Source organism: Pelodiscus sinensis, chromosome 2 (genome assembly GCF_049634645.1).
Source record: "Pelodiscus sinensis isolate JC-2024 chromosome 2, ASM4963464v1, whole genome shotgun sequence".
NCBI lineage: Eukaryota > Metazoa > Chordata > Testudines > Trionychidae > Pelodiscus > Pelodiscus sinensis.
In genome coordinates, this window is record NC_134712.1 from 130,782,069 (window position 1) to 130,805,795 (window position 23,727).

Here is a 23,727-nt window from a genome sequence, read left to right on the forward strand (position 1 = left end):
TTAGGGAGCCTCCAGCCCTTCCCAGGGAGCCCTGGTGGCCACTCTGGGCACAACCGGGAAAACTTATTCTCCTCTCTCCCAGCCCCGGGAGACATTAAAGGGGTAGACCCTGGCCACAGTGCCTGTGCCAGCTCCAAGCCTGCCAGCCCAGAGCCAGCAGTGGCAACTGGGGCCCCTGACTCAGGGGCCCCAAAACATGAGCCAGCAACCCACTAGCAGCCAGCCCTCCACCGCTCCCCAGGATCAGTCTGCCAACTCCCAGGAGCCTGACAAGGGCTGGAGAAGGCGGGTGCCTTCCTGGTCCAGGGTGGAGATCATGGACCTTATTCAGGTTTGGGTGGGGATGCCCTCAACATCCATGATCTCCACACTAGATGGAGGAACACTGCCATCTATGGCAGGATAGCTGCCAGCCTGGCCACCAAAGGCCACATGCGAACCCAGAAGCAGGTTAGCATGAAAGTCAAGTTGGCCCAGCGAGACCCCCAACCCTGAGCCCTGAGCTTCCCGTTCCCCTTCTTCCCCCCTTCCAGCTCCCTCCTCCCAGGTTTTCCCCACCCTCTTCCACCCTCTCTCTTCACCCTCCCACCTCCTTTTCACAATCTCCCTAGAGATTCATTCTCCCTCCCCCTGAGTTTAGTTCAATAAACCTAGTTTGTATTTTTGTACATACGTGTCTTTTGTTTGACATCAGGAAGGGGGGCTAGGGAAGGGTAAGTGGAAGGATGTGAGGGAGGAATAGGGCACGAGCCCCGGGTCGGGAGGACCGGGGAAGCTCTGAGGGGTGGACACTCTCCCTCAGGGCCTCCTGGATCCTGACAGCCCCCCAGTGGACCCCCCAGACAGCATCCTGCAGCAAGTGCAACCGGGCTGATGGCAACAACCACACGAGATGCACTGGAGAGCCCAGGGGCAGCTCTGGCTCCATGTGGCCGAGAGCTGTGGTGTCCCGAGTGCGTGCACTCAGGGCAGTCCAAGACAGGACTGCTTTGCTGTCCCTCATCGAGGTAAACAAGCAAGTGGAGAACCCTGAGGACTGTCTTTCTGTGGGGTGGAGGGGAGTAGGGTCCCTTTAAGCATGGAGCTCAGTTAGCCTCAGGCAACAGCCCCACACACTAAGTCCTAACCTGATGCTCTGCTGGCAGTGGTTCCGGACAGCCTTAACTTCGGTTCAGGGCCCACTCAATCTGGACGTGCTATTTCGAAATAGTTTTTGTGTATAGATGCATTATTTCAAAGTAGCTTAATTTGAATTAACTATTTCAAATTAAGTTAATTCGAAATAGCACTGTAGTGTAGACATACCCTATGATTTTTCCAGGGACTGAGGTAAGGCTGACTGGTCTGTAGTTCCCTGGATTGTCCTTCTTCCCTTTTAAAAAGATGGGCACTACAGTTGCTTTTTTCCAATCATCCAGGATCTCTCCCAATCTCCATGAGTTTTCAAAGATAATGGGTCAGAACAAAGGTCCATCTAGTCCAGTTTCCTGTCTGCTGACAGTGGCCATACTAGATGCCCCAGAGGGAAGGAACACAACAGGTAATTCTCACGTAATCCCTCTCCTGTCACCCATTTCCAGACAAAAGTGATTATTCCTCTTTATTCAGCACTGGTGAGTCCACATCTGGAGCATTGCATCCAATTCTGCCTCCTCCCCCCTCCTCCCATTACCAAAAGGGGGTGGATGCATTGGAGAAAATCCAATGGAGGTCAACAAAAACATGTAGGGGGCTGGAGCACATGATTTATGAGGAGAGGCTGAGGGATTTGCGCTTATTTAGTCTGTAGAAGAGAACAGTGAGGGGGGATTTGATAGCAGCCTTCAACTCTCTGAAAGGGGGTTCCAAAGAGGATGGAGAGAGGCTGTTCTTTCACTCACTCAAAACTCTGGCATCTCTAGTCCTACAATACAAGTTTTAGTAGTAGTTTTTAACTTCTAGATTTTTAATTTGCCTCAAGTAATCATGTGCCTGAATATTAAAAGTTGAAATTTCAGAGCCTATATGTACTATTGAAGTCATGCAGTTCCCTGTTTACATGTGACAGTTGAGGAATTGCATGCACAATAGTAATATTCGGTGGAAATCCAGAAAAATTAACTACTTTCAGTGAAGTTGCTCCTGATTTACATTGTAACAGAGAGCAGACTTAAGTCCACAAAGAATCCTTTCTAAAAGGTACTTAGGCTCCAAATGTCTTATAGTTCAGTATTTGTTTCTGGGGATAAATGCAATATCCATATAATTTTTTATCCTTAACTTCCTCTGACATATTCAATCTTAGCTCCTTCTTAACAGCTTTTTTCTGGGAGTTTGTTTAATTAAATTAAAAATTAAAATGGTCATACCTGAGAGCTAAATAAAAGAACCTTAAAGAATATTATGTGATGTTTTTCCAAAGATTTGACCATTGAGTAAAAAAAGAATGCATCAATGTGAAACATAACTTTTAGGACCAGATTCTCTAGTAATTTGTTTACTTTGTATCACCCTGGAGCAGACAGAGCAGCCAGGACACACCAGCTATTTTCCTCAAGGTCTGATCACCATTATCTCCCTGTTACCCCCAATTACACTCCCCATTATCAACTCCCTCTTGCCCTCTCCCCACCTGCACATTTCCATGCATCAGAGAAAATAGAAGCCTCCTTGTGCGGTCAGGAGGTAAGGCTAAAGTTGAAAACTTTCTAATGGCACAAAACAGAACATCCTTGCCCTGCCCCTTTTCTGAGGTCCTGCCCCCCACTCACCCCATCCCCCCTCCCTCCATTGCTTGCCCTCCCCCATTTTCACTCACTTTCACTGGACTGGAGCAGGGAGTGGGGTGCAAGCTCTGAGGGAGTTTGGATGTGGAAGGGGGCTCAGGGCTGCAGTGTGGAAGGAGGTGTGGGCTCTGAGAGGGAGTTTGGGTTGGAGGGGGCTGAGGACTGGTGCAAGGTTGGAGGGCTGGCACCTGGAAGGGGGTTCCAGGTTGGGACAAGGGGCTAGAGGGAGGGAGGGAGGGAGGGTTGGTTGCTTGCGGGTTCTGTGAGGGAGGTTGGGTGTTGGAGGGGATTCTGACCTGGAGCAAGGAGCTGGGATGTGAGAGTGAGTTTGGAGCATGGACTCCTGCTCGATGACCCTTACCGAAGGTAGTTTCCATTGGCTGTGCAGAGGGGTTAAGGCCCTGACTCCACATGGATACAGGAAGTGGTTGGTGTGTCCAGCTCCTAGGTGTGGGGAGGCAGGGGGCTCTGTGTCGCCGGTGTCTACAAGTACTGCCCCCATAGGTAGGGGTGGGGCAGCATATGCAGACTTTGCACTTAGGAGCTAGCCATGCTGGTTGCTTCTGGGAGCTGCAGATGTTCCGGTCAAAACTGGATGCCAGGCAACACTAGATGGGACACTTAGATCCATTGAGAATAATGAGAAGGCACCATCTTGAAGGAGGACAGTTCTTCATAGAATTCAAAAACACCAGCTACTGTTGAGTGTTTAATATGAGCACTCCTGCAAATCAGGATTCTGGTGTCCCAATCTGAACACCCAGAGAGTGAGCAACACGCAGTGGTCATTTGTGAAATTTTTTTTATGTGACTCGACCATAATTACAAAGGCAGAATCAAATTATTTCCAGTGGCAACTAATCAAATTTAGACAATTTCTCAAAGGGCCAGAAAAGGACACATCCGACATCACCATGATCTCTCTACCAAATTTCAAGTCCCAGCTCCAAAATATGGCAGTGTTAGAGCATGTCAGCAAAATAACTGTACACATTTGTTTAACATGGAAAAAAACACCTATTTTCCCCCTTTAAGCACCTTCTTGGAAATGGCTGAACTATTTTAACTGAAACTTTCCAAAGAATTCATTATGTCAGGACAAACCTGACACAGTTTGGGCTGACACTTTCTAATAAGTGTAGCCAACTGATAACAGGCTTTAACACTGGAAACCACCAGGCAATATTAGCTATAGAAAGTATTACTTGAACTGCATATAATTATCTTAAAAATAAGCCACATGTACTAGCAAGCAAATTGCTGAATAATTTTTCCAGTCAGATAACTGATCATCACATTTTCTGATCAAATCAGTGACACAGTTTGTGAAAGACCTTAAGGGGGTAGCCAAGTTAGTCTGTTACAGGAAAACCCCCCACAAATGGTCTGGTAGCACTTTATAGACTAACAAAACATGTAGATGGTATCATGAGCTTTCGTGGGCACAGAATTTATATCCACCAATATAACCCAGCCACCACCTGTCTCCCAACTATAGTGCAGGCAGGAAGAGGTTAAGCCCTAAAGATACATCATGCTCCAGAGCCTAGGAAACTTAACTGCAGGGGATTCCACAAACCTAATCAGAAATGTGGCTCAGCAGAGAATGGTGCCTATGGGATGGAGCAGCCCTACATTCTCTGGAGGCAGGACCCAAAACATGAGGCACTGGGGTGAAGCAGGTGCTAATCCCCTGCTTACAGGCTTTTATGAGCCTGCCCGTTTGAGGTATGAATAGGCTGGAAATTGGTTTCCCCTACCCCACAGTCACCACTTCAGAGTTTAGCTAAGAGGTAGAGACTGGGGAAGCTTCCCCTTGACAGAACTGTAGGAATAGGGTTTGGCTTCTCCTGGACAGTGCCTGGGTCTTGGGTTTTTCTGGGGCACAAGTCCAGTCAGAGACAGGGAGCAGGGGAATGAGACAGCTCACCAACCACCTGGGTAACAAAGTGCTCTAACCAGGAGCTGGTTCTACACCCAGTACTGTGGGGCTGTGTCCAGACTGGCAAGTTTTTCCACAAAATCATCTGCTTTTGCGGAAAAACTTGCCAGCTGTCTACACTGGCCGCTTGAATTTCCGGAAAAGCACTGACTATCCCCTGTAAGATTGTCAGTGCTTTTGTGGAAATACTATGCTGCTCCTGTTCGGGCAAAAGTCTTTTTCTGAAAAACTTTTGCACACAAGGGCCAGTGTAGACAGCTCAGATTTGTTTTGCGCAAAAAAGCCCTGATGGCGAAAATGGCGATCGGGGCTTTTTTGCAGAAAAGTGCGTCTAGATTGGCCACGGACACTTTTCCGCAAAAAGTACTTTTCCGAAAATGCTTTTAACGGAAAACTTTTCCATTAAAAGCATTTTCGGAAAATCATGCCAGTGTAGACATAGCCTGGGTGTGATGCACTCCCTTCGCAGGGATATGGAGGAGCAGCAGGGGTATGGGGGAAGTGAAGGGCAAAGTGAGGAGTGGACAGCAAAGGGGGAGGGACATGAAAGGAGTTGGTGGGTGGGCGCAAAGGGGATAAGTAACTTGCTGCTGCCTGGCACCTGCCTGCACTCACTAGCCACCTCAGCTCACAGTGGTCTCATGTGCAATATCTTTGCCCCATCACCAGCTGTGCATAATCACCCCACTGTTGGCCACTGGACCCCCCCCTCCCACTCGTTACTAGTGGAAAGGCAGTGTGGAGGCAGGAAAAGGGAATAAGGGAATTTGTGTGCAGCCATCTTGGTCTTGTTATCAAGAGAGCAAGAGTCAGGCTAAGTCTGTGGCCTGACAACGCGAGATCTGTAATTAGACGCTGCCTTCGCCTCTCGCCTCCATACGGAGATAAGGATAGAATGCTGATTCTGGTAGGGACCTTGAGATAAGGAGCATCTGGGTGGAACTAAATAACTGTTAGCCATTGGTGTTTGTAATGGGAAGGAGACTAAGTGTTATTGTTATTATATCTAATAGACAGTATATAAACTGCTTCATAATTGCTTGTATTCGAAGATCTGCCTCGGTGAGGGGGGGGACTCCCCCCCTTGCCCGAACCAGTTTTTCCCTTGCTGCAGCTCGTAATAAAACTGCCTCTGGCTACTTGTTGCTTACAAACTCAGAGTGAGGACAATGTTTTCTTCCACAGCAGCAAAACTTCCTTTAGACCGCAGCGCTATTTCAGGATACCGGAAGTATCCCAAAATAGCTATTCCGCATCTTTTGAGTGTGACTGTTATCTTGAAATAGATTTGAAATAACAGGTGTTCTATACCAGCGCCCTTGTAACCCTTGTCCCATAAGGGTAAAGGGACATTTCAGAATAGCTGTTTATTTAGAAATTTGGTGCTATGTAGACAGCATTAAATTTCAAAATAAGCTATTTTGAAATTAGATCAAAATAAGTGATGCAATTTGCAAAGCACAAATTGTGTCTCACGGAGATCTGTCAGTGCTGATATGGGAGACAAAAGATGTGTGACAATTCAACTGGTTTTAAGAAAATATAAGGACCCCTGTAGAAGGGCTTAAATACAGGTCTGTTCCACTGGTGCAGCTAGGATAGAAAAAGTGGATAGGCAGTGAAAGGAGGTGGGAAGGACAGGAGGGATGGAAGGCCCTGGGGCAATGGGTCAGGAAGAATCAGGGGCACAGAAAGGATCCAGTGCCCTAGGGAGGGAGGGAGGGAGGTGGATTTAGTACCATGGGGCAAGTGGGCAAGAGGTATGGGGACCTGTCTTCCCCCACCCCTTTACACTGCCCCCCAATATGGAGCTAACACTTGTGCTGGAGAACAGAGAGAGATATGTGATGCTGGCAGGACATGGGGTGGGGTGGGGCGGGGCAGAGCAGGAGAGGGTAGACAGCTGGGCTAACAGACCCCAAGCTGGGGTTAGGAGTCCCAGCTTGTGGATTCAGGGATGGTAGGGGCCTATGGCTTATACTAGAATGGGCCTGGAGCTAATTCAGGAGGGAAGCAGTTCATTTATGTTCCAGACGACACTTCCTACTTTCCCATTGACAGTGTGCCTAGGGTGGGCCTGGGGGCAACTTAGGCCCACTTGTGGCTATGCCCCTGGTCTGTCCCTTTAAAACCAGGATGTCCGGTCATCCTAACTAGAGTGCACAACCTCTTGAGCAGGTATTATTTATGTGTGTATGATTCCAAGCATAATTTTACCTCATCAGCAGGTGTGCCCATGACTCACTTTCCCCTCATTAGTTCAAGTCCTGTGCTGGTAGAATAGTATTCCACTCCAATCAAACTAAGGGTCTTCTTCACAAGTAGTTCTTCAGTCCTTGTTTGTGGGAATGTATCCCTGACTCCAGGAATAAGTGATAAGATGTGAGTCCATGCCATTCCTCCAGCATGAAATCCAACCTACTGGCCTTAGCTACAGATACAGCCCTATGCTACCACCACAAATAACAGCTACATTTCCCAGTCAGAACTACTTCCCAATGCTGATTGGCATGCCTACCTTTATAACACCCTGTCTGACTGCAGGCTTCTCCAGCTGAGGCAATTAAGATAAAGAAAACCAAAGTAACACTTACCTGAGATCCCAGCTCAGTATTTTACTTTTCTGACTAGATTGTAGTAACCTTTCTTCTATACATACAGGCCCCTGCTTCTCTCAATTCTGCCTTTTCAGACTGAGGCAAGCAGAAACAGAACACTTTCTACTTTCCCGTTGATATGAGTAAAAATGGCTGGCTTAAATAAATGCCTTTCTGAGTCCTGGTGGAAATTCTTTTCTTAACTGGCAAGCTGGGTCTAGCAGGCCTTTTGCCTGGTTCCCTTTGTAGGGAATTAGCCTCTTCCCTCCTTAATCCAGCCTGCCACAGGACAGGCTCTTGTGAATTTATCACAGGAAACCTGATTTTGGCTGGTTTTAATTGCTGGGTAGATGTACCCATAGAGAGGTTTAAAACTCTGTGGCTGCTTGTTAACAGGGTTGGTTCTTTAGCTGAAATTGCAGAAGTTCATGTTTTTATCTCTAGAGATTGAGGATTTAAGTTCCCACTGACAGCTAAAATGTTGTTGGTGCTGTATTTGACATCTGTAATCATAAGACTACACTCTGCTCTCAGAGCCACGAATGAAAACCAAGAATTCTGAGGCACAGGATTCAACTTCTGTTACATAAATAGAAGTATAACCCACCAGCAATGGGGATGTGTCTCTTTTTGGCTACATCTAGAGTGAAGGCTTTTTGCGCAAGAAGCTTTTTTTTTAGATGAGATCTTCTGAAAAAACTTCTTGCACAAGGCCATGTCTACACACAAAAGCACATGGAAAAAGCGATGCGCCTTTTCAAAGGAGAGCATGGAGACTGATTGGATGCTGTCTCGCATAAAAGGCAACCACTTCAACCAGGGGTTTAGGTCACCAGTTGCTTCCGAGTGCTGGTGCCGGAGCTTTGCAGAGACATGCTCTTAGAGGGACCTTCCCAAGGACAGCTGTTTCTCTGCTTCTGCTGTCTGCTTGCCAGCTCTTCAAGAGACAGCAAAGCTCTCGCAGTGCCTGCTGTTATTGCCCTCTTCTCTTTGAATGCCACAGCTTTTTCCTTTGTGCCATGGAGCCGGAACTGCCCTGGGCATGTGATGGCCCCACACGACCATGCTACAGTTTTTGCAGCACTTTCTGCCAGCTGCCTTCCTGGTCCTGCATGACCCTGGACCCCAACCTCATTCTGGGGACTCTCTCCATGGCTGCTCCACTCTGGCAACCACGCCCCACTATGGAGAAGCATTTTTGGAGGCTCGACATCAGTTCGGACTGGTGAGACTGGCTGGTTATGGAGCAGTGAGACGACCAGCGCTGGCTCCAAAATGTCTGCATGAGGAAAGCCACCTTTTTGGAGCTCTGTGCCTGATGCCCCTGCCCTCTGGAGATGCAACACCCACCTGTGGCCCGCCACCCCCCTGGAGAAGTGGTTCACTATCGCCCCTGGAAGCTCATCACCCCGACAGCTAAGAGTCAGTAGGCAACCAGTTCGGCGTGGGGAAGTCCACTGTCAGGGCCCTCCTCATGGAGGTAAGGAGCTCTTGGGCTGCAGTCCCTACAGGTGGGTGGGGAGAGTGTTGCATAAGAGGGACTCTTGAGAAAGGGGAGCTGGAGGCTGTTGGGGGGTGAAGTGAGGGTTGGGGGGGAAGCCCTGTCTCTGGGGGCTTGTGCCATCCTGCCCTCACACAGCTCTGCAGGAGGGAGAGTAGCCTCATAGGAGTGGCTCCTGGGGTGTGTGTGCGGGGGACAGAGGAGGGGAGCAGGGCGGGCACCTTCCAAGGGCTCAGGCACCCCTCTCTCATTCTCAGTTTTGTGTGTTTCTTTGTCTCCTTCTGCAGATGGTGAGGGCCATCAACTCCAGCCTGCTACAGAGAGTCATCCATCTGAGAGACCTGGACATGACAGTGGCTGGATTTCCTGCACTGGGGTTCCTGAACTGCAGGGGAGCGATCGATGAGACCCACATCCTGATCTGAGCACCGGGCCATCGAGTAGCCCTGCACATTAATTGAAAGGGCTACTTTTCAATGGTGCTGCAGGCCTTGGACGACCACTGGGGACACTTTACCGACATTTTTGTCAGGTAGTTGGGCAGGGCACACAATGCTCGCGTGTTCAGAAACTCTAGCCTGTACCACAAGCTGGAGGCAGGCACAGTTTTCCCCCACTGTGAACTTGCTGTTGGGGATATGCGGATGCCACTGTGCTTCATGGGGGATGCGGTCTACACCCTGATGCCGTGGCTGATGAAACTCTACAACAGCCACCTGGATCCCAGCAGTGACCAATTCGATGCCCACCTGAACTGGGCCTGGATGCAGGTGGAGTGCACCTTTGGCCTCCTCAAGGCACATTTCCTGTGCCTGCTGACCTGCCTTGACATGGGGTAGCACAACATCCCCGAGGTGGTGGCAGCATGTTGTGTTCTCCACAACATTGTGGAGTGGAAGAGGGAGGCCTTCTGGGGTGAGCCTTCCAGCAGCTGTGGACAGCTGCCATCCACCAGGCCCATTAGGCCGGGGTGCTTATCTGGAAGGTCCTAAGGGAGAGGTTCTCTCAGTAACTCTCCCCAGGGCCTCTTCCCTAGGGGCCTTTGGCTTGTGGGCCCATCTTTTCCCCACCACAATCCTTCCCTTCGCCCTTTCCCTGACTTCCCAGTAAACACATCTGTTTGGTTTTCAAAAAAATGTAGTCTGTATTAATCAAAGATTCTGAAAAGGGGAAGGGGGGCTCAGAACTGGAAGGGAGAGGGGAGCAACTTGATGTGCCACCTCAGGTGTGGGGATCTCGTTGGAGTTGTGGTTGGGTGGGTCTGGGGAGCACAGGTGGGTGGCTGGGAGTGGGGTTGGAGCGGGGTAACGGTTGGCGGGGGGGAGCAGGGGCATCACCTGGGGAGGGAGCAGAGGCATAGCAGGAGGGACAGGTGGATAGAGAATGGGCATGGCAGGAGGGTGAAAGTCAGGAGCAGCGGCATCAGGCGGGTGTGCTGCTTTGTGGACATGATGGCACACATTGTCGCACCGCAATACAATGTTGGATGAGTCACAAAGCATCTTTGACAAGTCTTATTGATTATGGATTGAGGTTTATAAAAACAATAAAAAAAGCAATTATGTAAAATTGTCCTCTTTTCTTTGGCCTTATGAGAGTCTTGGGTGGTCACAGAATTTCTGAATTTCACTCTTAAGTTCAGGAACAAAAGACAGAACTATGTAGCACTTTAAAGACTAACAAGATGGTTTATTAGGTGATGAGCTTTCGTGGGCCAGACCCACTTCCTCAGATCAAATAGTGGAAGACAAATCGGCACAACCATATATATCAAAGTGATACAATAAAAAAAAAATGAATGCATGTGAAACTGACAAATCAAATTTTAGAACAGAGTCAATTTCATGTGTTCATTTTTTTTGATTGTATCACTTTGGTATATATGGTTGTGCCGATTGTCTTCCACATATTGATCTGAGGAAGAGCTTTCGTGGGCCAGACCCACTTCCTCAGATCAATATGTGGAAGACAAATCGGCACAACCATATATACCAAAGTGATACAATAAAAAGAAATGAACACATGAAATTGACTCTGTTCTAAAATTTGATTTGTCAGTTTCACATGCATTCATTTTTTTTTATTGTATCACTTTGATATATATGGTTGTGCCGATTTGTCTTCCACATATTGATCTGAGGAAGTGGGTCTGGCCCACGAAAGCTCATCACCTAATAAACCATCTTGTTAGTCTTTAAAGTGCTACATAGTTCTGTCTTTTGTTTCAGCTACACCAGACTAACATGGCTGCATCTCTATCACTATTCTTAAAATCAGGATCAACCTTTTGGCTAGTTGTTCTTAGGTGCATGTGCAGTTTTAGTGGATCTGTGTATTCAATATTTGGTAGATAAGGCCCTAAATACATATTTCCAAGACAGTGAGAAGAGCAACTAATAATTAAAGGTTTTATAAAACAGTGGTTTTCTATAATACAGGAGATATTAATTGGTTGACATAACCATAAAAGTCTTCCTTGCAGGATGAGTACATGTTCATAACAGAAAACAGTAATATTGTATGAATAAGCAAATGATATACAATCATGAGCATTGCAGTTAACCATCTGTTCACATTTTCTGATGTAGCGTTGTTGCTGAACAATTTAAAATGGAAGTTTAAGAAATGGTTGTTTTATTTATAGATCCATTTTATGTTAGTCCAAACATGTAAAGCATATTTAAAATTAAATCTGAATGCTCAATTATTTTAAAAATGCCTTAAAAAGTACAGGTGATTGTCCCTGGTTAGGTGTACTGCTTTGTACATCAAAGAACATATTTAATACTGCATTAGGATTCTGAATTATTTAGCATATATTTTATGATTATATCATTTTTCACTTTCCTTTTTAAGTGAGTTCATTTTTCCCCTTGCTTAGCTGAATTCTAATGAGATAATATTTTAACATGTTGGTAATTCATTTATTTTCTCTTTTATAAAAACAAAAAAGATGCATTGTATCTTCTCATAGAAACGTAATTGTCAAATGATCCATCCATTATTATTTTGTCTGACAGTGGCAAATGCTAGTGCATCAGTGAAATTCTTTGTTAAATAGGAGGATTTGGTAATTAAGTATGCAATAATATACATATCCACTCTGTTTGTGTCCCTCAGGCTATGTCTGCACGACAAGGGTTTTGTGCAAAAACAGCCAGCAGAGCATCCACACCTCAAGCATGTTCTTGCACAAAAAAATTACAGTAAATGGACAGAACAGAGGGCTTTTACCGATAGAGTTATTCCTCTCCCCAGAAGGAATAACTCCTTTCTGTGCTACAGCTTTTGTGCAAAAAGGCAGGTGTTGACGCTCCGCAGGGGTTTCTTACGCAAAAAGAGCCTATCAGAAAAAGCACAGGTGCTCTGTTGGCCATTCTGTTAATGGCAATCAGTGCTTTCTTGTGCAAGAACGTCCATGCAGCATGAAATTTAAATAATTGAAGATCTGCAATAGAATTAGAAATTGAACACAAATCTCCTGAATCCCATGCTGCTGTCTTCAAAACACAACATCCTTCTTTTTTCATAGAATCATAGGGTTGGAAGAGATCTCAGGAGTGTATCCAGTCCAACCCCAACTAAATCATCCCAGCCAGTGCTTTCTCAAGTGGGGACTTAAAAACCTCTAGGGATGGAAATTCCACCACCTTCCTAGGTAACCCATTCCAGTGCTTCACCACCCTCCAAGTAAACTAGTTTATCCTAATATCCAACCTCCACCTCCACCACTGCAACTTGAGACCACTGCTCTTTGTTCTGTCATCAGTCACTACTGAAAATAACCTCTCTCCATCCTCTTTGAAACCCTGCCTTCACGTAGCTAAAGGCAGCTATTAAATCCCCCCTCACTCTTCTCTTCCATAGACTAAAAAAGCTCAAATCCCTCAGCCTGTTCTTGTAGGTCATGTGCTCCAGCCCCCTAATAATTTTTCTTGGCCCCTACTGGACTTTCTCCAATGTGTCCACATTCTTTCTGTAATGGGGGCCCCAGAACTGAATGCAATACTCCAGGGGGGCTATATCTAAATTACCCATTCTTGCGCAAGAAGATATGCAAATGAGGCCCCTTGCACCAGAGCCAAATAATGATCACTTCCCTAGATCTGCTGACTCTGAATGCACCCTGATATGCCATTCGCCTTCTTGGCTACAAGGGCACACTGTTGATTCATATCCAGCGTCTCATCCCTGGTTTTCTGCTGTTTTTAAAATCTACGACAACAACTTCAAAATCTATCCCTTCTTCTCTGCTCTTATTTTAATCCTTTCTGGTTCTTTTTCTCTTATTTTTGGCTCTCATACCTGTTTCCCACTCACCAGAAGGCCACATGCTGCTTTGAGTGGAGGATGTGTCATATAATGTTCTCTACCCCTTCTGCTCTTTTCCTTTGCTTCTCCTCCCATCACTCAGAATGCTGAAAAACAAAGATCAACTCTGAAGCATGAAGGTCGATAGTCTTTGCAATTTTATTTTCCTGTATGTAACTGCACATGTTCCTAAGCAGATAAATAAGTAGTTCTTTAAAAATCTTACTAAACTATTAGTCTAAAAATATCCTATGGGAATGAAATCTATGTTATACTCCATTCCCACTCCCTAAACATACAATTCCTCTTTTCCATTTCAGATTGTCTTTGATTAAGGAGTATACTTTTTGTACTTACACCTTAGGAAAGATAAAATAGGAAAACCCAAATAGCTTCCCTAACACATTATTCTATATATCTCAGTCATATTTATTTCTTCCTCTTCTGATATTAATAAAACAACGGTCCAATTTCTACAGAAGAGAAAGAGAAAGAACATCAGGACACCAATGCATTATTGCTCCATTATACAGTACTCTTCCAATATCCATTTCCCCTTTTTATGCTCTTGTTTCACCACTTGTATCTAATTGTTTTTAATTTAATTTCTTTTTTCTTCAATATTTGACTTTTTTTTATAGTTCTTATTTTTTCATTTGTACTGCATCTTTCTTCTTTCTTGAATATGTGTTAGATCAGCAGTCACCAACCTGCAGGTTGGGATCTACTGGTAGATCTTGGACTAGTGATCCTGATTGGTTTAGCCAGGAAGTTATCAAGCGCTGGCACTTCAGTTGCACTTCCACCCACTGTCCTGCTGCTCCTGCCCTCTGCCTTGGAGCTGCCCCCCTGGGATCCTCCTGTTTGCTGTGCAGGGTATGGGAGAAAGAAGCGGGGCACTGATGTCAGGGTGTCCCTCCTCCCCCCACTTCTGTACCCTGTCTCCACACAGAGAGAAAGGGATGGAGGAAGCTTGGCAAATCTCTGTCACTTTCACACCACTGTGTGTGCCTCATTTCACGAGGAGTAACGGTAGTTCGAACTAGGAAGCCTAGTTCGAACTACCTAGTTCGTGCCCCGTGTAGCCGCGCTGCACGGGGTTCGAACCAGCAGGGTTTTAAAAATGGCGGCTCCCCGCTTATGCAAATGAAGCCCGGGAAATTCAAATCCCGGGCTTCATTTGCAAGAGCGGTATGCCTGCATCGAGGTACTGTAGACATACCCTAGGATAGTCAAGACAGAAGCAGACTGTGAGGGACTCCAAAAAGATCTCACCAAATTGTGTGATTGGGCAACAAAATGGCAAATGAAATTTAATGTGGATAAGTGTAAAGTAATGCACATCGGGAAAAACAACCCCGACTATAGATACAGTATGGTGGGGGCTAATTTGGCTATCACAAATCAGGAAAGAGATCTTGGAGTTATCGTGGATAGTTCTCTGAAAACTTCCACACAGTGTGCAATGGCTGTCAAAAATGGAAATAGGATGCTAGAAATTATTAAGAAAGGGATAGAAAATAAGACCCAGAATATCTTACTGCCCCTGTATAAACTATGGTACGCCCACATATGGAATACTGTGTACAGATGTGGTCTCCTCACCTCAAAAAAGATATTTTGGCCTTGGAAAGGGTTCAGAAAAGGGTAACTAAAATGATTAGGGGTTTGGAACGGGTCGCATATGAGGAGAGGTTAAAGCAACTCTGTTATAGTCCTAGCCTTCACAGCCTCCTCTGGCAAGGAATTCCACAGGTTGACTAAGCGCTGTGTGAAGAAGAACTTTCGCTTATTAGTTTTAAACCTGCTGTCCATTAATTTCATTTGGTGTCCTCTAGTTCTTCTATTATGGGAACTAATAACTTTTCTTTATCTGCCCTCTCCACACCACTCATGATTTTATAGACCTCTATCATATCCCCCCTCAGTCTCCTCTTTACTAAACTGAAGCATCCCAGTTGCTTCAAGTATTCAAGATGTGAGCATACCATAGTTTTATACTTCGCCTCCTCCTTCTTCCCCTGGCTTCCCCCTTCCAGCTCCCTCCTCCCAGGTTTCCCCCTCTCCTCCACCCTCTCTCTTCCCCTCTCCCACCTTCTTTTCCCAGTCTCCCCAGAGGTTAATTCCGCCCCCCCCCCCAATTTTGTTAAATAAAGAGAGTTTCTATTTTTGAACACGTGTCCTTTATTTTTTACATCAGGAAGGGGGGCTAGGGAAGGGTAAGTGGAAGGAGGTGACGGAGGAATGGGGCACAAGCCCCCGATGGGGAGGACTGGTGTGGCTCTGCAGGCTCCTTGGGGTGGAAGCTCTCCTGCAGGGCCTCCTGGATCCTGACAGCCCCCCAACTAACTCCCCCAGATGGCAGCCTGAGGCAAGTGCAGCCGGGCTGATGGCCGAATGGTGTGATGTGCCGAGTGCGGGCACTCAGGGCACTCCAAGACAGGACTGCTTTGCTGTCCCTCATCGAGTTAGACAAGCAAGTGGGGAACCCTGAGAACTGTCTGTTCGGGGTGGGGGTCGGGTCCCTTTAAGCACAGCCCTCGGCTAGCCTGAGGCAGCAGCTCCACACTCTAAGTCCTAACCTGATGTCCTGGCGGCACTGGTTCCGGCCAGCCTTAACTTCGGTTCAGGGTTCACTCAATGTGGACATGCTATTTCAAATTAGCAAAATGCTAATTCGAATTAGTTTTTAGGTCTAGATACACTAATTCGAATTAGCTTAGTTCAAATTAACTATTTCGAATTAAATTAGTTCGCATTAGTGCTGTAATGTAGATATACCCAGAATGTTTACCTAGTCTGAATTAAGCCCTCCGCTAGTTCGATTTAAATTTGAACTAGCGGTTTGCATGTATAGCCGCTATTAAAGTTAATTCGAACTAACGGCTGTAGTGTAGACATACCCTGATTTCCTTATCTCTTCCTTGTCAAGTCCTTTTGCTTCCTTTATTATAAGACAAACAATTCATTTTTTAGCTACAGAATTTCCCATATACTTTATGAAGCACAGTAAAAGTTTACAAAATTGCAAATATAAGGGATTTAAGATTTTTATTATAAAGTACTGTCTGAAAACACGTAATTCCTCCAGAATGGGTATTTGTACACAGTATTTGTTTATGACTTAGAAGATAAACAAAATATTTTCAAGAATATGGTAATTGTATAAACCTGTGAGAGCATGAATTTTTGGGAAATGGAATTTTTGGAAAAGAACACATGGACTATTATTTTACAAAAACAATTCATGTGGTCCAGTCAGATAAAATAAATGAACCACTAGTCCAAGGAGATGGGAGTCCTCTTGGCAACTATGCCAACCCTGTTCTCCAAAGATCACCAGCAACACATACCTAAAAAATTGTGCTTATCCCATACTCTTCTTCAAAATGTACCTCTTCCCTTATGCAATAATACACATTCATCTCTCAAACATAAGCAACATTTTGCTATTGATTGAATGACAGCATTCCAAATGCTTCAACAATGCTACTGTAATTCTGTAGTGTATGGATTATAACTGTGTCGTTGTTTTTAATAAAGGGGAGTGAGGAAAACCATACTATGCAACTGTTAAACCAAAGAGAAAATGGGGAGGAGGAAAGAGATGAAACATGTACTGTTGACTCTTAAAAGCCTGTGAACTCACAATTTCCCCCAATTTTCTCAAGGAGGTTGTGACAGATAGCGGCACTAGTGTCTGAAGCAAAGCTTTATCAAACAAGCATAATTCTGTTATACACAGTAGGCAGTGCAGATGAACTGCCTCTAAGAGACAGCAAAATACGTGAAGTTTGTTCACTGATTGGGTGATTGCCCCTAACCCTTTCTTGAAGGAGAGGGTATATGATTTAGCAAGAAACCTAGTTTCACTCTTAAATATGAATATATGACTGAGAGTCTGACACAAATCTCTTTATTTTCCAGGGAAGAGAATGAGCACTTTCTAGTACATATGTAGAGCAGAAAGGGAAACTGAAGTCAGGTGTAAATATGAAGGCTCAACGACATGTGTTTGTTACCAGATCAATTAGAATCTGTATTGCTAACCTATGCCCTGCTCCTATTTTTAAAGACCTAGTAACAGTCCAAAATGTTCGGCATGCAAATGTTAATGAAATGTTTTGTGGCAATATCTTTGTACAATAATGTAGGCTTTATTTACTAAGGAGAAATCCTGCAGTGGAGTGCGGCAGTTTCGTGAGAGGAGCGATGAGTCTTGTAGTGGCATATTTAAAGTGGAAAATGTACGTAAGAGTCAGTGTGACAGTGTCTGGGAGTGGAGGGAAGCGTGATGGAGGACGACGACGTTCAAGAGAGGGAATGTATAGGTGTGTGCAATGTTGATTGGACTGTGTCCATGAGGCGACGATGTTTGTGATGAAAAGGAGCAAGTGACTGTGTCTGTGGGTAGACAATGCTGGATGGAGGGAGGACAATTTTTCTGTCTGCTTGGGAAAGATGAATAGTTTTGGAAGGAAAGTGAGTATTTATAAAGGAGAGGTAATGGTGTGGCAATGGATGCTTTGTGTGTAGGGAGAGAGAGGTTTTTGAAGGGACAGAAGAGATGCATAGTGAGGAATTTTAAGAGGAAAGGTTGATTGTCAAGGGCAGGAAGGTGAGCATTTTGAAAAGGGGAGCAGCTGTGGAGAAGTGACAGGCTGTTGCAAAGACAAATGCTAGTGTTAGTGGGAAGTTGAATGGGGGCCATTGGGAAAGATCATTGTGTGGAAGAGGCAAAGGTGATAGTGTTAGAAGGGAATGTTTCCCAATGGGGAGTAGGTGACAATGTCCTTGGTGTGTATAGTTGCCCTGGGTGTGAGTGCCTCGGTGTGCGCAGAGGGGCAGAGCTGCCACCTGTTCAGGTTTTCCCATGATTGAGGCCTCTGTTCTGGGCAATCTGTAGGGTACCCATAGCCCACCGCCAGCAGTGCAGGTCTCTGGGCTCAAGATCATGCCAGATGCTCTGGCTTGTGGGACCTGAGAGGCGGCTGCCCTAGTAGCGGTGGGGGTGCGTGGTGACTGTGTTCCCGCTATGACAGAGCCCCGGTGGGGGAGGGGCACAGGGGTGACGGCCCCCAGGAGGGAGTGCGGGGGCGGGGGGAGGCGTCTCGGTGTCTGTGCCGCGTGGCGGTGGCAGTGGCTGTCTCGCGCCGCTCGCTCCCCCGCCCGGCTCGCGCGTGTAACGGTCTCTCTCTCGCCGTTCTGAGGCGGCTGTTTGCGTCTGGAGCCGGACTGGCGCGAGCCGCCCTGACAGCGGGACCCGCCCCCCGCCCGCGCCCGCAGCCTCTGCCCCGGTCACCTTCCCGGCTGCCGTGAGCGCAGAACGCGGTCCCCGCCCCCACCCGGTTCGGGCCGGGCCGGCGGGGGGATGAGCGGCGGCGGGGCGAGCAGCATCCACCGACCCCGGGAGCCGCCGCGAGACCCCGGCGCCGCCCCCCGCGAGGAAAGCGCGGGGCTGCAGCGGCTGCAGCCCCAGGAGGAGCCGGCGGCCGACGACCCCCCCGGGGCGGGGCAGAGCAGCGGTTTCGGCGGGACCCCCCGGGGCCCCTCCGAGGGGAGAAGGGGCGGCCCGGAGAGCGCCCGGGCGGAGGCGGGGGGCGGCGACAAGCCCGAGACCCGCTCCGTGTGCGGCAGCGACAGCGGCAGCGACAGCAACCCCGGCGGCGCCGGCCCCATCTGCAAGATCTGCTTCCAGGGCGCCGAGCAGGTGAGCGCCGGCCGGCCGGACAGAGGGACCCGGCGGGGACAGACGGACGGACACCGCCCATGGGGCCGGGGCAGGCTGCGGGAGGCTGCCGGCCCCAGCGCGCCGCGATCAGCACCTTGGACAGGGGCTGCGGCTGGGCCTCGCCTCCAGCTGCGCCTGCCCGGGCTGGACCCGCAGGTCCCGTTTGTGCGGCGGTTTGCCGGCCGCCTCTGCCCGGCTGGAAAGGCAGGAAATAGCGGCCTCGTGGCTCAGCAGGGAGCAGCCTGCACGGGCAAATCTCCTTCTCAAAGCTGCGTGTCCTCTGCGTGTTAATGAACCGGGACGAGCTTCCCCACTACTTTTAGGAGGAAAACCTCTGAAAAGGTTTCATGATTGGTCATTCCCACAGGATCGGAGCTGGAGCCTTCCACTAGCATTTTACTTTATACATGTCACCTTAGTCGGCCAGCTCCCTCTTTGGGCCATTATGACATAAAAAGAGGAATGCGGGTTGTTATACTTTATTTTTCTATTAAAAGAAACTAGAAAAAGAAAGCTATTATTGAATTGTCCAGTTAGACTTTAATATAAGAGACTATTAACTTGGTGTTTTATTTTAGAACATAGATGAGGGCAACTGTTAGTATGATTAGGTAGCTTAGTCTGTTATATTTCTGAAGTAGCATCACAGAAATAAGAAACAAAAAAGCTTCAAGCAAACACAATTTCAGTAAATAATTTGACATAGTATAATATTTTGACTGGAACGACATTTTTAGATTATTTTTTTGAAAACTGTTCATTTAGTAGAGAATTTTTATACTGTAATTTGACAGTTAGGAATCTTAACAGTACAATTGCTACTGTAAGCATGCAGTTCACTATGATGTCATGCCTTTCTTTTTTACCCATGATTAAGAGTAACTGCAGCGGAAATACATGCAACCATCCCTCTGTAGTTACTAGAAAAAGATAATAAATAGCATTACTGTTTACCCAAGAAGATCATTGGCATAATAATTACACATGCAGTGTAATGCACTTCAACCTGTTGTTTGCAATGTGGTAGAATATTTGGAGATAGTGAGAGATGATATATTTAAAAGAGCTCTAACTTTTGGTTGTTATTCTAGCCAAAAATACAAAATCTTAAGACAGTGACTAAAACAATCACATTCCAGAACACAAAACATGAAATATGGTATAAAAAAATAAAATCACTCTGATATTTTTGTCTTGTTTCAGGGTGAATTGTTAAATCCTTGCCGATGTGATGGGTCAGTACGGTACACACATCAATTGTGCCTGTTAAAGTGGATTAGTGAAAGAGGGTCATGGACCTGTGAGCTCTGCTGTTACAGATACCATGTAATAGCAATTAAAATGAAAAAACCTTGCCAGGTAACATTTTTACATACTTAATACAGACCAAAAATATTGCTTAGTTTCTATGTCAGAGACTTGCAAATGTTGATTTATGGCACACAGGTAGATTGTATAACATATTGGTTTTATTCTCCTCCCGAACATTGTCTAAACAGATCACTGCTGAGAGAATGCATGCCCTGTTGTGGAAAACTGGATCCCATTTCAAAGTGCTTAGTCATTGGGGAAGAGTACACATCAGAGCAGAATCTAGTCATTTGGCAGGGAGTGGCTCTTCTGGCCTAAGCCTACTTAAAGAAGTTCTTGCTTCTGCCCTGATAAGAACGGTCTGGATCCCTTGCCGGTAAGCAGAGCAGCCAGGCCGTCTAAGGACTCATAGTGCACTCTGGATCTATTTTATTCAGCACTGTGCAGGAATTGTTAGGGTTAAAGAGTCATTCAGTAATATGTATTAATTCTTTGGATCTGGTAATAACTCAAATATTGGTTCCTCTTATGTCCTGGATTCAAAAGTGGAATTAAAGCTATCTTTTCCTTTGGGTCTTAGCCAAGTTCTACAAGACTGAGGAGAGGGACAAAAGGTGGCTTGATGATACTTTTACATTTTCATGGAATCATAGAACGATAGAGCTGGAAGAGATCTCAGAAGGCCATCAAGGCAGGACCAATCCCAATTAAATCAACCCAGCCAGGGCTTTGTCAAGCTGAGACTTAAACACCTCTAGGGATGGAGACTCCACTACTTCCCTAGGTAAAACCTATTCCAGTGCTTCACCACCCTCCTAGTGAAATAGTTTTTCCTAATATCCAACCTGGACCTCTCCCACCACAACTTGAGACAATTGTTCCTTGTTCTGCCATCCATCACTATTGTGAACAGCCTTTCTCCGGCCTATTTGGAAACTCCCTTAAGGAAGTGCAGGTCTCTACACTTATAGGAGTCTGACTAATAAGATGGGTGAACTAGAGTACCTCATATTAAAGAAGGAGATTGACATAATAGGCATCACTGAAACCTGGTGGAATAAGGAAAATCTGTGGGACACAATCATACTGGGATATAAAATATATCGGAAGGATAGAGCAGGCCGTGTGGGTGGCGGAGTGGCACTGTATGTGAAAGATAATGTAGAATCAAATGAAATAAAAATATTAAATGAATCAACATGTTCTATAGAATCGCTATGGATAGTAATTCCATACTCCAAAAATAAGAAATTAGCAGCAGGGATATATTATCGACCACTTGATCAGAACAGCGATACTGACATTGAAATGCTGAGGGATATTAGAGAGGCTACCAAAATAAAGAACTCTGTAATAATGGGGGATTTTAATTATCCCCATATTGACTGGATACATGTCACCTCAGGAAGAGAAGCAGAGATAACATTTCTCAATGGCTTAAATGACTGCTTCTTGGAGCAGCTGGTACAGGAACTCACAAGGGGAGAGGCAAGTCTCGATTTAGTCCTGAGTGGAGCGCAAGATCAGGTCCAGGAGATAACCGTTACAGCTCCGCTTGGGAATAGTGACCATAATATAATAACATTTAACATTCCTGTGGTGGGAAGAACACCTCATCAGTCCAGAACTCTGGCATTTAATTTCAAAAAGGGGAATTACACAAAAATGAGGAGGTTAGTTAAACAGAAATTAAAAGGCACAGTGATTAGAGCCAAATCCCTGCAAGCTGCATGGAAACTTTTTAAGGACACAATAATAGAGGCCCAACTTAAATGTATACCCCAAATTAAAAAACATAGCAAGAGACATAAAAAAAGAATCACCGTGGCTTAACCACCATGTAAAAGAAGCAGCGAGGGACAAAAATGCATCTTCTAAAGTGGAAGTCCAATCCTAGTGCGATAAATAGAAAGGAACATGAACACTGTCAAGTCAAGTGTAAAAATGTCACAAGAAAAGCAAAAAAAGATTTTGAGGAACAGCTAGCCAAAAACTCAAAAAGAAATAACAAAATGTTTTTTAAGTACATTAGAAGCGGGAAGCCTGCTAAAAAAACCTGTGGGTCCCCTAGATGATCGAGATATAAAAGGAGCAATCAAGGACAATAAAGCCTCTGCGGAGAAACTAAATGATTTCTTTGCTTCAGTCTTCACGGTTGGGGACGTTAGGGAGATTCCCAAATCTGCACCATCCTCTGTGGGTGATGAATCTGAGGAACTGTCCTGGATTGAAGTGTCATTAGAGGACGTTTTGGAACAAATAGAAAAACTTAATGTCAACAAATCTCTGGGACTGGATGGCATTCATCCAAGGGTTCTAAAAGAACTCAAATGGGAAATTGCGGAACTATTATCTGTGGTTTGTAACCTATCCTTTAAATCGGTTTCCGTACCTAATGACTGGAAGGTAGCTAATGTGACACCAATATTTAAAAAGGGCTCTAGAGGTGATCCTGGCAATTACAGACTGGTAAGTCTAACTTCAGTACCGAGCAAATTAGTCGAAACAATAGTAAAGAATAAAATTGTGAGGCATATAGAAGAACATAATTTGTTGGACCAAAGTCAACATGGTTTCTGTAAAGGGAAATCATGTCTTACTAATCTATTAGAGTTCTTTGAAGGGGTTAACAAACATGCAGACAAGGGGTATCCAGTAGATATAGTATACTTAGATTTTCAGAAAGCCTTTGACAAGGTCCCTCACCAAAGGCTCTTGTGTAAATTACATTGCCATGGGATAAGAGGGATTGAGAACTGGTTAAAAGACAGGAAACAAAGGGTAGGAATAAATGGTAAATTTTCAGAATGGAGAGGGGTAACTAGTGGTGTCCCCCAAGGGTCAGTCCTGGGACCAATCCTGTTCAACTTATTCATAAATGATCTGGAGAAAGGGGTAAGCAGTGAGGTGGTAAAGTTTCCGGATGATACCAAACTGTTTTGGGTAGTCAAGACAAAAGCAGACTGGGTATGTCTACACTACCCCGCTAGTTCGAACTAGCGGGGTAATGTAGGCATACCACACTTGCAAATGAAGCCCGGGATTTGAATTTCCCGGGCTTCATTTGCATAAACGGGGCGCCGCCATTTTTAAAACCCCGCTCGTTCAAACCCCGTGCAGCGCGGCTACACGGGGCACGAACTAGGTAGTTCGAACTAGGCTTCCTAGTTCAAACTACCGTTACTCCTCGGGCTTCATTTGCAAGTGCGGTATGCCTACATTACCCTCCTAGTTCGAACTAGGAAGGTAGTGTAGACATACCCACTGTGAGGGACTCCAAAAAGATCTCACCAAACTGAGTGATTGGGCAACAAAATGGCAAATGAAATTGAATGTGGATAAGTGTAAAGTAATGCACATTGGGAAAAATAACCCCGACTATATGTACAATATGATGGGGGCTAATTTGGCTATGACAAATCAGGAAAGAGATCTTGGTGTTACTGTGGATAGTTCCCTGAAAACTTCCACACAGTGTGCAGTGGTGGTCAAAAAGGCAAATAGGATGCTAGGAATTATTAAGAAAGGGATAGAAAATAAGACACAGAATATCTTACTGCCCCTGTATA

At 45.8% G+C, this 23,727-nt stretch overlaps 1 protein-coding gene across 1 annotated transcript in view; it reads left to right on the forward strand.

Annotated features, from left to right (window-relative positions):
• The first annotated feature begins 18,196 nt into the window (after positions 1-18,196).
• Positions 18,197-23,727, forward strand: part of MARCHF11 (membrane associated ring-CH-type finger 11) — a 55,291-nt gene continuing 49,760 nt past the window's right edge. Inside the window, exons 1-2 of the mRNA XM_075921453.1 lie at positions 18,197-18,826; positions 20,051-20,206. Coding sequence (XP_075777568.1) covers positions 18,488-18,826; positions 20,051-20,206 — 495 coding nt within the window. The 5' untranslated portion in view covers positions 18,197-18,487. The remainder of the gene's footprint in view (positions 18,827-20,050; positions 20,207-23,727) is intronic.